The sequence below is a fragment of the Pleurodeles waltl genome, chromosome 1_1 (genome assembly GCF_031143425.1).
Source record: "Pleurodeles waltl isolate 20211129_DDA chromosome 1_1, aPleWal1.hap1.20221129, whole genome shotgun sequence".
Lineage (NCBI taxonomy): Eukaryota > Metazoa > Chordata > Amphibia > Caudata > Salamandridae > Pleurodeles > Pleurodeles waltl.
In genome coordinates, this window is record NC_090436.1 from 81,310,408 (window position 1) to 81,324,163 (window position 13,756).

A 13,756-nucleotide genomic window follows, 5' to 3' on the forward strand; every position below is an offset into this window, starting at 1 on the left:
GAACGCACCTTCCCCCGTAGGTCGTTCCATCGCTTCCTGATGTCTTCCCGATTTCTGGGGTGCTGTCCCACTGCGTTCACCCTGTCGACAATCCTCTGCCATAGCTCCGTCCTCCGGGCAATGCTAGTGTATTGTATCTGTGTGCCGAACAGCTGGGGCTCTACCCGAACGATTTCCTCCACCATGACCCTGAGTTCTTCGTCTGTGAAGCGGGGTTGTCTTTGGGGTGCCATGGGGTGGTGTGTATGATGTGTGGGGTGGAGTATGTGTATTTAAGTGAGTTGAGTGTGGTGGTGTGTGTTGTTTTGTGTGTGGATAGTGTGTGGGTGATGGTGTTGAGTGGCTGTGGCTGTTATTTTTTGGATGCTGGTGTCTCGCTCTTGCCTTCCTTACGAATCTTTTAGCGTAGGGGTTTGTGGGTGATGTGGGTGGGTGTTTTATATTGTATTGTGTGTGTGGGAGTGGTGTGTGTATGTGTATCAGGTGTGTGGGATTCAAATCGTCCAATGTGGCTGGGTTTTGTTCGTTTGTGTGTATTCTGACCGTGGCGGTGTGTCCCGCCAATGGAATACCGCGTTTGAATGACCGCCGCGTGGATTCGTGGGTCGTAATGGCATGGGCGTATTTCTGTTGGCGTGACGGTGGAGGTTTTGTCACCTCCACCTTTCCGCCGACCGCTGGTCTGGCGGTCTGTTGTGGCGGTCGGATTTTCGGAGGTTTGCCTTCTGCGGGTCAGAATGACCGTGGCGGGTTTCCGCGACCGCGGCGGGATTATGGAGGATTTCTGACCGGCGGTAGGCGCCTTTTACCGCCGAGGTCAGAATGACTACCTCTGTATTTTGATATTCCCTTTACTAACCCATGTCTTTCCTAACGTGAAATTTCTGACTACTGTTTTTTTTTTTTACACAAAAATCTTTCTGTCACCCTCTGCTGATCATTTCCCCCAAGATTATATCTGGCTTTTGTCAGCATGCACACTGCTGGGTGGACCAGTGTAACTGAGCCTACAAGGGATCGTTACCCTTAGAAATGACCAGGACAAACACAAAACTGACTTTCTTCCCTGGTTTATGGAATTCAAGGATATCGCTTAACCATCGTTAACTAGATTATTCTACTTATATTCCTGCCACATAACTTATACTTTCTTTCCTCTGTTTATAATTGTGCATCTCCAACTCACCTACATCTTGGCCAGTTAGTTGAATTTATTATTTTTATTCCACAGAAACAAACTTTCCAAAGGCATAAACAGGACAATAGAGGATACTATATATTCAGAGTCCTTTTCTGACCGTGTGCAGTTGGCAATTCACTTCACACAGGCTGAAAATCAAAACCCACCCATTCCTAGATCCATGCCCACATCATGGGAATGGATAGCAAAATGGTCAGCCTGAGTGAAATCAATGCAAACCAGTTGTTCCAGTTGAGGCCCAAACGTCTCCTTCAGAAAGTCAAGTTTCACACTCCCTTCTTCGTTTCCTTAAACATCAGATTGCTTTGTCACCGCACCAAAAATCTCATAACGCATCATGACTTTCTAATGAATACATAAGGACATAGTGAAATGGTGAAAACATGAACTTGGAACTGCAAAATCCGCAGCCACGTCTTAGCCTTCTATTGAACATGTGCACAAGGCGGAGATGGTGGGCAACATTTCAGAAATCCATCGGGTAACATTGACCCTCAATTCAAGATAAAAGTCGATGGTTTGAAGATCTTTCTCATCAATACTTTTGTGCATTAAACTTGGCTCCAATTTTGTAGACCTACAGATGGGTATGCTACAAATGGCATAGGGGCATGGTCTGGCCGTAAGACCCAAACTATTAGCTTTGTCTTCTGGCAAATTATCAAGTAAATCTCACAAAAGATGAGGTGTAAAAATAGGACAAGACCTTTGGTACCTCTGTTTCTCTTTAATGCTTTGAGTCATTTTTATAAAAATTCATAATTCATCAACAGAAACTTAGACAGATTTAAGAATGCACTATACAAAGTTTTAATATTGTTATTATGTAATCAACCACACTGCAGATTATTAAATAAACTTTTGAGATTTTTGTACAGTGTGCTCTCCAGACGGAATCACTTCCAGTTGTTGTTGACATTGGTAGATGAATCAAATGTCCTGTGTGATTTGTGATGTTAAGAGATTGTTCATGGATCACAGAGGTCTCTGCCCAGGGGGAAGCTGGGAGTTGGGCTCTTGTTTTCCAGTAATGCAGTCTTAAATTCAGCCTCGGTGCGTCAGCTTCTCAGTTATCTACCTTTTCAAGGGCGGACATTGCTTTGTGCATGGGCATCTTTCATGAATCAAATTAGGACACTTTGGGCAAGATGTACCAAAGGATTTTACCCATTCTATGTCTATGGGAAAAAGCATTTGTACATATGGCCCTTTGTCACTAAAGTTAACCCACACAGTCGACAAATCACATGATAAATATATATCACAATAGAGAGCAAATATTTCAAGAAGTTACGTCAAATCTAAAGAAAGGGACAGAATAGCAGAAAGAATGAACAAACAGTAAAGAGGGGGGATGGCCGACGCCCCAATGGTAGCAGTTAACAGTGATTCTCTCTGCAGTGTTCACTCTTTATTGCCAGTATTCAGTGAGACCAACACAAAATCATGCTTTTACTGTGTTTTTTTTTTTTGTAAAACTGTAATGGGAGTGGGGAAGGCAGTGCCTGGGACAGTTTGCTCCGCCCAGTTTTGGCTCCCCAATAACTCTGAGATAAGGGCGGAGCCGGAGTCAGTCATTCAACCAGCGTCAGGCTGGAGCCTTATTGACGCACCCACTAGATTTATTTAAAAACAATAGATCCTGCTCGCTGCTTACTGTGGCCCTGAAACCCCTGCTCCCTTTGCAAGTGCAGTGTGCACCGGGGACACCTGGGCGTCTAATTCCCTTTCCCATCGAGCTGAGCTTCTGTGTTCGAAAGAGATCTTCGTCTCAGGAGCTGCCATTAAAACAAGCCTGTTCAAAGCCGCCCTCCTTCCTCCCAGGGGCCTTCTGAACATTTCCAAGCATCCACTGAAGAACATGAAAAAGCTCGTGAGAGTGTGAAGTTGTTAACGTTAGACTTCTCGGAAGCCAGAAAATACCAGGCAGCTCCAGGCGGACTGTTATTTAAGGCTCGTATAAAGTGAACGCCTCCGGATAATCCCTTGGTCGAGAGATTACAAGAGGCTGGTAAAGCTTTGTCGTGCCTGAGCAATTTCTTATATCATGTTCCTTTTGTGTGGCGACCCCAAAAATAAATCTTAATTATGTAAACCACAGCCTCCGGTTCTAAAGAGAGAATTGTGGACAGAGGTAGTGTTATTTTATGGTCTGACCCGACAACGCAGCTGTCGCCAGACAATTATGTGAGTATCACGAGAGTGGGGCTTTGGCTCCACCCACATGGTGAGAGTCAGGAGTACATGTGATTGGGCTGAAGTGTGCTTCCACAAAAAAGTGCTTGCCCACCACATAGCTGTGATCATTTTCTTTTTTTTATTCAGCAGCCTGAGACTGAACTTTCAGGGGCACACACATGACACTGTAAAGCTGTTAAAGTGTCTTGGATAACAAGATAATTTATGTTGTTGTTCTCTGCCAGGAGCATGGAAGGAAGGAATGTAGTCATTAAGCTACATGTGTTTTTGGGTCTGGCTTGATAGTGCAACTGTCACCAGACCGTTTAACCCACACCAATATCATTCTACAGTTTTTTGCTTCCACACAAATACACATCCATTCCCATCCTATTTACTTGTAATGCTTTACTTTGCCGTACAACATTCTTGTAAAGCCAGAGCTATAGGCATTGCTGATGTTTGTTAAGCTCACTGTGGCAGAAGAAGAGGGTGCCTTTTTTTCTGTACAACTTGATTATGTGCGTCTGTGGAGATGTAGTTTGTCAATAAAAAGTACCATAGTCATTGCACCGCTCCCTGCATCGTTCTCGGCAGATAAATTGATTTTTCTCGGAACACAGTGTGACTTGGAGGACCCTGAGCTAGGATTCCTTCTCTCTGGGCTCAAAGAGGACACTTCATCCTACTGTTTCCAAGCAGCTGCCGAGGAGAGTGATGCGCAGTGCTCTTTCTACTTACCCTAAACACCTGTCTCCGCTGTGAACTATTAATTTTAATTACATATGTCTTTTTTTTTTTTTGCAAAAGTAGCAGTTGGTATTTGGTATGATGGGTTACAGGCCCTGTGATTGCATTTTTTTCTGTCATATTTCCTAATATTAAGCACATGATAACAACTAACAGCCAGCAGCACAGCATTCTTTCCAGGATTGTACCAAGGCAAGTTTGTAAAGTGAGTATCACTGCATTAAGAAGGTTTGATGATATACAAGTGCAAAGTTTACAAGCTAAGCAGGACATGGTTAAGGAACAAGCCAGAGGTGTAACAAAACTTCAGTCGGCCCGCTGCAAAGTACACGGAGGGATCCCCCTCCAGACTCACTCAGGATTGTTCAGGCCAGGGTACTGTGCTGAGGGGGTCCCCTGGAGCTCCTCCGCACCCCTAAGTCCCCCCCCCCCCCTGCAGAGGCTGCGGGAGCCTTCGTTACGACGCTGAAACGGGCAATACTATCTTTCTGCCTCTTACTTGCTCCTACTCTGCTTCTCACTTTCTCTCTGTCTTTTGTCCTCTCTCAGTTTCTCCCTCTTTTTCTCCGTCTGTCTCCCTTTCTCAAGATCAAGTCCGAACCTGGCAGTACCAGTAGGGAAAGTCCAGGGTCGGACTGGGAGAGAAAATAGGCTTGGGCACCAGAATAAAACTGGCCCCATTAGTGAATTAGAAAGCTAAAAATGTTCCCCATGTTTGCAGATTGGGACAGTTTTGAACCGGTAAACACACGCCGTATAAATGATTTGCATGGTATAGGAGGCTGCTTGAATTTAAGCTTGCTACAGGCTGTGCTTTTTTTAATACCAGGGAAATTAACAGTAAAAAACGACTGAGCAGAAAATAGGCCTACAAGCATACAAAATACTGGCCCACACCGGGACCTGTCAGAACAGCTCATCAGGCACTGCCCGATTGCCCTATGCGCAGGTCCGACCCCGGGGATGCCTATCTTACCAGTGACTCCTGGGTTTTATTCCTCTGTTACAGGTCTAGCTTATTAGCAAGTATCTACACAAATTCTGGAAAAATAAAAGTATATCCTTTTGGACCTAGAATAAACATAGGAACAAAGAGAACACTTAAATCCTCTCTGGCCTGGAGGAAGCAAGATGGACAACAATTTAGGAGAGTGGCAATCAAAAAAGAAAACCCAGTTTCACTGATCCTTTAGGCATTCAAAACGCACAAACCTGAGATTGACAAGCAGTCTGTCGAATCAAACGCCGAGTCAGCTCAGGACCTCATAGATGTAGCAGCGTGCAAATAGGGTTGAGGCAATCCATTTGTATGTTTGAGACTTATATACACTTACTTACCTAGGCTAAGTATTTACTAGACTCAGAGCATGGTAAACGATGGGGGTTTCACAGTAAGTAGTGTAGAGTAGAAGGGACGGGTGAGTGGGATTTGGGATTCGAAATTGAGGGTGGAGGCCTACAGAGGAGAAGGCAGTGATGCTGGGCTGCTTGTAAAGGGAGAGTCGGACAGGGGGAGTTGTTAGAGCTGAGGCGGTGCATGATGCAGATACCCCCACTCCCACAGGTGGGGCAGAGGGCGGCAGCAGTCCCCAGTTGGTGCTCTTGCGCTCTGTTTCTTAAATCTTTCCATTGTCTACTTTGACTATACACCTGCCTACAGGGAAGAAAAGCAATCCCAATCTGCTCTCTTAGAATGACGTATTGCTCTCTGAGAAGAAGGCAGTGGAGGTGTAACTGTCCTAGAAGGCAGCATCTGGTGACCTGCTTTCTGAAAAGGGGTTGTGGAGCTATTGCTGTCTGAGAAGGAGGCTGTGGTGGTGTAGTTGTCAAAGAAGGAGGCTGTGGTGGTGTAGTTGTCAAAGAAGGAGGCTGTGGCGATATTGCTGTCTGAGAAGAAGGCCATGGAGGTATTGATCTCTGAAAAGGAGGCAAAGAAGATCCTGCTGTCTTAAAAGGAAGCGTTCAGTAGTCCTGTACTCTAAGAAGGAAGCTATGGAGGTACCTCTATCTGAAAATGAGGCTGTAGAGGTACATCTGTCTGAGAAGGAGACTGTGGAGGTATTGCTGTCTGAGAAGAGGGGGGTGTAGATATTGCTCTGTGAGAAGGAGACTGTAAAGCTACTGTTGTCTGAGAAGTAGGCTGCAGAGGTACTGCTGTATGAGAGGAAGGCAGTGGGGTTATTACTGTCTTAGAAGGCTGCATCGTGGACCTGTGAAGGAGGCTGTGGAGGTATTGCTGTCTGAGGAGGAGGCTGTAGAGGTATTGCTGTCCCAGAAGGAGGCTGTGGAGGTATTGCTGTCCCAGGAGGAGGCTGTGGAGGTATTGCTATCTCAGAAGGAGGCTGTGGAGGTATTGCTGTCTCAGAAGGAGGCTGTGGAGGTATTGCTGTCCCAGGAGGAGGCTGTGGAGGTATTGCTATCTAAGGAGGAGGCTGTAGAGGTATTGCTGTCTCAGAAGGAGGCCGTGGAGGTATTGCTTTCCCAGGAGGAGGTTGTAGAGGTATTGCTGTCCCAGGAGGAGGCTTTGGAGGTATTGCTGTCCCAGGAGGAGGCTGTAGAGGTATTGCTGTCCCAGGAGGAGGCTTTGGAGGTATTGCTGTCTGAGGAGGAGGCTGTGGAGGTATTGCTGTCTCAGAAGGAGGTTGTGGAGGTATTGCTATCTCAGAAGGAGGCTGTGGAGGTATTGCTGTCTGAGGAGGAGGCTGTGGAGGTATTGCTGTCTGAGGAGGAGGCTGTAGAGGTATTGCTGTCTCAGAAGGAGGCTGTGGAGGTATTGCTGTCTGAGGAGGAGGCTGTAGAGGTATTGCTGTCTGAGGAGGAGGCTGTAGAGGTATTGCTGTCTCAGAAGGAGGCTGTGGAGGTATTGCTGTCTGAGGAGGAGGCTGTAGAGGTATTGCTGTCTCAGATGGACGGGTGTGGAGGTTTTGCTCTCTGAGAAGCCAGTGTAGGTATTAATATCTGAAGAAAAAGTCTTGATGAGTCTGATACGGTGAGACTGCTCTCTGAAAGAGCCCACAAAGAGACTTCACTCTCAATGATGCAGCAGTTGGGTTTTGTCTAAGAATGGAGTAGAGTGAGTAACACATGGGAAGAGGGTAGTTTATGGACTGATGTCTGTGAAAGAGTCTGCGCAAGAATTACTGTATCAGAAAGAGGCAAAAAGACTGCTATGTAAGGAAAAGGTAGTGAAGAAGAGGCTGAGTGAAAGGAGGCAGTGGAGGAGAGGAAGGCAGTGGGGCAACTGCAGTCTTAGTTGGAGAAGATGGACGGATGGAAGTCAGGACTGCCATGCAGTCTGTTGCTGCAGACAGCAATCACATAGGTTTTGTTAGGGACTAAACATTGTGCCAAACATCTGCTTTGTCCTAGTGTCTCCCTTGTGCAGCCACACAGCGCATTACTGAGACTCCTTGCACCGTTAACTGGGCCACCACATAGTCTGGCTAGGCAGTTGAGTTAACTGTGTGTTGTTTAAAAAATAAATAGTTTTATTGCAAGAACAACTTTGAGCTGCTGGTTTCAGTTTGCCATACAGGAGTTGTCTGCTGCTAGGGCTTGTGTTATCTAAGGGATTGCCTGCGGTCTACGCTGCTTGGGAAATGGAAAGAGGTTACTGTGCACATAGGATAGGACGCCACTGCATGCATGCGAGGTGTATCCCTGGGAGCTTCTGCTCTGGTCCATTCACCCAGGATAACTGTGCCACATTACACCTTCACACAGGCACTTGTTGTGTGGTGTAGGTTTCATCAGGACCTGTTGTTCCTGGAGATAGTCCCATAGAAGTGGCAGTCAAATTAAGTTGCAGAATTAGAAGTGGCTGCTGTAGGTGGAGACAGCCATGTAGTAACTCCTTTACAGTAAGCAGCGGGGGGTGCCTCTGGGAAAAGATAGTGTTAGAGGTCTTGGTACATAGGAAATACTAGGAAATATGGGACATGCTGCAGTAGGAGAGCAGGGCAGTGAAAGATTGTTGTAGAAGATGTGACACTTGTGATTGTAGTTGCTAGTTAGACTGCTCTGCATGTGAGGGATGAATGGGAGGGGAAACAAACAAAACATAACTGCATTGTGCTGTCCTGCTAGGGATCTGTAATACTGTGCTGCTCACCATTATGAGGAAGGGTCTGATGCTTGTTGCCGAAGACTACTGCGCTTGTTGCCTTTCTTGAGCCTTCACTGGTTGTAACAGAACCTCTCTTTGTCTATAGCAGATCAACCAGGACTTGAACATCCAGCTGCTAAAGGACGGGTACAGGTTAGACGAGATTCCTGACGACGAAGACCTCGATCTGATCCCCCCGAAGTCCGTCAACCCCACCTGCATGTGCTGCCAAGCCACCTCCTCCACCGCCTGCCACATCCAGTAATGAGTGCGGGAGGGCCGGACCGTGCTTTCCACGATTACTGTAAAATTTAACAGCCATTGCTTCCTCCTATGGTAGGACATGCACCTCTTTGTGTTCACGGAGCCAGGAGAAACCAAAAAAAAAGTCCACTTTATTATTTGTCAAAAGGAACGTTATTTTTTTAAGAAAAGAGGTGAATGGGATGGTGAAGATCAAATGGGAACACCAGAAGGTGGATAGATAGTTTGGTCCCTCATGCAAAAGCTGGCAGTGAAATGTTCGTGGTGAAGGGCCGAGGAGTTAGCCGTCAGATAGATGATGGTGGTGGGACAGAGAGAGAGAGGCACTTCTTAGATATGCTGCTATTCTAGATTGCTTGTTGCCTTGTGCTCAAAGGGCAAGTCCACATGTGGCCCTGGAACCCAAGCCAAAGGCTTCCTTGTAAATCCTAAACTTGTGGCAGGAACACAACAGGAAGGTTGTGGCGGATCAAGTAGCCAGTATAGAGTGTGTGCCAATTAGTTTCTGTGATATCCCAGGTGAAGTAGTCATCGGGATGGTTCTAGCCCCCCAGTGTTGTGATATTGTTCTAATAGCAAAGGGACTCCCCTCTTAAACCTCAAATAATGGAAACAGATATTAAGTTAGGTGGCTCTCCATCTCATTCCCCTTCGGAACCCAAACTTCTGCTGCGCTTTATATTATTTATTTCCTCAGGTGTGTGGCTGGGTATGGCCAACATCTTGGCCGGGTCGTTGCACCTATCCATATTCTGTATGTTAAGGTGCCTTGCGGAGCAGCAGTTGTTGTGCTGTCGGTACACGAGAGGCATTTTTCAGGTGCCCACTTGATATCAGTTATGAACCTCATACAACATGGTTTGGTGTCCCCCCATTTTATAGTCGTATACAGAACATTTATAAACCGATGTACTCTATTATGCTCAGTACCACAATTTGCACCAATTAAAAATTGACCTTTAGCAGGAGTTTGTACATAGCACATCAGCTGCTCCACGGACAGGTTTTTTGTTTCATTTTCTTTATTACCTGTAAGCAGTTCAGGAAATACTGTGTCATGTGCTTCAGAGATAATATGTACCACGTACAAGAGGTAATCATGGTACTCATAGCTAATTGTTTTAACGGAACCGGGCTGAATGTCTTGGATAGGGTTCCTTACAAGGACAAAGATGGTTCTTTGACACAGGCTTTCTTCCCCACTACTGCTCCAAATTCAGCATTATCACTTCTATTACTCTTTCCATGCACCATGTGAAAATATTGCCATTCCTAGTAGAGGTTCCAGGTGCCCATAATCCACTCTGTACACCATCACCGCCACACCCCGAGACTTCTACTGCTGTGCCAGGCGAACACCATCAATTGGATTCCGGGTGTAGACCTGGGCTTCTTTCGTTGTGCACCCCTTCGGGCCATAGTAACTTACACAACTCTAGCTGCTGGGAAAATACTAGAAAGTCTTAAAGTGAGCCTGGGCATATTCGGGCAGGCCTTTATTTACTGTCTGTCCCATAAAGCTGTACCTGTTGCCTGTTTTGTCATTTGTGACCAGCAGCAGAGTTCTAGTTTGTGTTTTCAAACTTGCTTTTTCGCAAGGGAAAATGTTGTGTGGTTCGTATTCAGTTTATAGACTAGTACAAGAGACACATTTTGGTTATTTCAATAAGCAAATATTTAGGGGGTTTCAGTTGCGTAGCATTGTGGACATATTTCCCAAAACAGAACGCAAGCAGCGGCCTCCTGGAAAACAGCATGCTTGTCAGGTTCAGTCTGTTTTCTACTTTTACTGTGTGACGTCGGCCTTTGAGAAAGGGGCGGAGATCATACTTTGCAAGGGCAGTGATCAGAAAATGCAGATAATTCTGTACTTTCTTCTCTGAATATCTGTGATTCCCTGAAATCTGATCTGAATACTTGAACATTTTTTGCTGATTATCTTGATCTGATTAGAAACTTTAATGCATGTAATACAACACTAATGAGAGTATTTTCTGTTTCCATTTGCTGGACCTGAAAATGGAAAATATTTTAATAATAGAGATAAAGGTTATTTTGTGGTTAACTGGATTAAAATAAGGCTACAAACAGTAAAAGCATATGCTTGTCAGAATCTTAGAGAATGTATTGTGCTGTGTGGATGTGTACTGCTTCTTACATCCCCATGTATTTTACTTCATTTATTTATTCATAAGCAAAGGAGCTCAGAACCCCTCAGCTATCGAGGTTAAAATATTTACAGGACGGAAAAAGCAAGCAATTTAGAGGACAGAAGTTGCTGTTGGTCTCCAGAAATGTTTATTAAATTGATTTTTTTCGATAGCGCAGCAGCAACGCTAGAGGGGTTAGTATGCATTCAAGTAAAATGAAGACACAAAGTTTTCTTATATGATGAAACAATGTCTTAGTGCAACATCAGAAAGACAGTGAGGAAAGAAAAAAGTGGATGACAAGACACGATTTTGGAGGACCAGAAATTAGTCTGGATGCAGAAGGAAGAGGTGAGTTTAACTCAATTTCCTGAAAGAGAAGAGTTCACAGATGGGAAAGAAGGAGGTCCCACAAGTTTGCTGCAGGACCATTGAGGGATTACGTCATGTTTTGCATGTTAAGGTTCCCAATTGTGATTGTGTTTGTCCTCCTAAAGTCTAGCAGTCTACCTAAGTTTGAAAGGTCTGCCAGAAATGGCAGCATGGCCAGATAAGGTGGGTTTCCGAGGAGGCTTGTAGGTGCAGAAGCAGGTTATATATGTCATCCTCGCCTCTCTTTGGTATTATATGGTTTTATTTCCTTATGGATGAAGTAAGTTCAGAAGTGGCACGAACGGCCTCGATCAATGCATGGAGGGTCAGAGGGATGGCCTCGGTAATGGTATTTTTGTTACAAAGACGAAGTTGAACAAAGTTTTTTCCATAGATATTTTACTTTTAGACTGCAGACATCAGTGTTTGCATCAGTTGCAGTTGAAGTCCTAGCTCGTGAATGTTGCATGTGGAGATGGGCTTGTGTGCTGGTGGGTGACAGTATTGTGGTTGGTAAACAGAGAAACTACAGTATGAGTTTTGTGTAACAGCTCAATGTCATTGGGCAAAGGATTGAACCCTAGGAATTCCACACCCCTGGTTGTGTTTTGCATAGCATATTTGGCAGAAGTTGGATGCATATATGGAAGGCAGTCTGCATATATGTTTGGGGACAGTGCCACATGCCAAAGGGAGTGATACGATGCATTTTGGCATTTCGCTTGTTGCATTTTGAAGATATCTACTGCATATTTGGCAGCACTACGATGCATATTTGAGGGTTTGTCAGCTCACATTTGGTGTGCAGGCTGAGATATGTGTGAATGCTGATGTTACATATTGTGCAGCTGGCCTAAGGCATGGGCAAAGTGGGCCATTGCCTCGACTCCCCAGCTTCCTATGGACCCCTGTAAAGTGATGGAGCGGTCAGACTTCCCACTGTAAGGCTCTGACACACCCGCTTCACATGTGGTTAGTGAGCATGCCCCGCCAGCCCAGCCTTAACCCATGCACTCAGGCAGTTGATGGCAATTAAATAAAAATAAAAAATCTTTGTCTCACATCTTTCTTTTCACTTCACATCACCTCTTCTTTTTCTCCCTGACTTCCCTACCATTCTCCCTCTCTCTTCTGTTACCTCACTTTTAGCTACTTCACCTCCCCACTCACACTCTCTATCTCACCTCTCTGACTGCATTACGCCTTTCTTGCGCCTTCTTCTTCTTCTCTACCCCATCCCCATTCCTCTATCATTACCTCATCTCTATCCTTCCCTGCATCTCCTTCTCTATTTCAGCTCACCATCTCTAATTCACTTCTCCAACTTTCTCTCATTGTACATATTTCAGCTTCCCCTCTATTTCTCTTCCTTTTTCTGTACCTCACATCTCTTGCTCTGCCTCACCTCTCCCTTCCTACTTCACCTTGTCTCCCTCTACATCCTCCACCCCTCTCCCGCTGCCTTTGTTTCCGCTGCTTCACTACTCCCTTTAGCTGACCTGTCTTTCTAAACCTTCTCTCATTCTGCCTCTCTATCGCCGGGGTCTCTTTCTAATTTGCACCTCTGCCTTTCTCCGAACGACCTCTCTTACTGTAGTACATCTCTGTCTGCCTCCCTCCTGAAGCACCTGCTCTTCCTACTCTATCAGGGGCGTAGCTTGGTCAGTAAGCAGTGGCAGCTGGTAATTTTAGGAGGGAGGGGGGTGGGTGGGAAGCACACACACGCCCGCACACGCATTCACAACATTCATCAAATATTCAAACATACCTGCACGCACCAAACATTCATTAAAAAAAACACACACACACTGACCTTCAGCTCTGCTTCGGAGGTTCCAGGAGGGTTGGGACTGCTGCCTTCCCTCTCTGGCTGACTTTAGCCAATGAAGGAAGGCATCAGTCTCAGCCTCAGCCTTGTCACAGAGTGGGGCGGGGTCAGTGAGATTGCTGATTGACACTCGCCCTGGACGCTTCAGGGCTTAAACCTGAAGCGCCCAAGTCGAAGTCAATGGGTGACGCTTCCTCTTGTCACTGAGGGGGAGGGCCTCGAGGCACCTATGCTGAGCTGAGGAGGTCACGCCCATAGGAGCTGTGACCTTCTCAGCCCAGCAAAGTTCAGCTCAGGCAGAACTGCACATGTCTCGCTCGTGGCTGCCTGAGCTGAACACTAAGGGCCTGATTCTAACTTTGGAGGACGGTGTTAAACCGTCCCAAAAGTGGCGGATATACCACCTACCGTATTACGAGTTCCATAGGATATAATGGACTCGTAATACGGTAGGTGGTATATCCGCCACTTTTGGGACGGTTTAACACCGTCCTCCAAAGTTAGAATCAGGCCCTAAGAGTGTCTGTCAGGCTGACCTTTGCTCAACCTGACCGGCCCTCTTCACGAGGCGCGCAAAAGGTGGGGTTGTGTGGCCCCTCCACCCTAAAGGATGGGCTGCAGCTGTCAGTATGATTGGGAGGGGGGCAGTGAGCTTCAGATTTCCTAACAATCACATCTTATTACATCACATTATATGGGTAGCAGGACACGAGGGGGTAGTGGAAAGAGAGAGGAGTGTGGATTGTTAGGGGTACTTACAATGCAATATTTTTCATACTAATCAACATTTTTCAAGGCCTTCAAAATATAGATGAGTGAGAGAGAGAGTGTGTGTGTGTTTTTGTCAGTGCAGGCATGTAAAAATCCCAGGTGAAACCCGGCACGCCACATTACCCGACTGAAAGCAC

General features: G+C 45.9%; 1 protein-coding gene across 2 annotated transcripts in view; it reads left to right on the top strand.

Annotated features, from left to right (window-relative positions):
- Positions 1–12,807, top strand: part of FAM219A (family with sequence similarity 219 member A) — a 363,317-nt gene extending 350,510 nt beyond the window's left edge. The window contains exon 6 of one of the 2 annotated variants that reach the window (XM_069215486.1): positions 8,341–12,807. In XM_069215486.1, coding sequence (XP_069071587.1) covers positions 8,341–8,499 — 159 coding nt within the window. In that variant the 3' untranslated portion in view covers positions 8,500–12,807. The remainder of the gene's footprint in view (positions 1–8,340) is intronic. The other variant, XM_069215463.1, reaches the window with a different exon arrangement.
- The last annotated feature ends 949 nt before the right edge of the window (positions 12,808–13,756 follow it).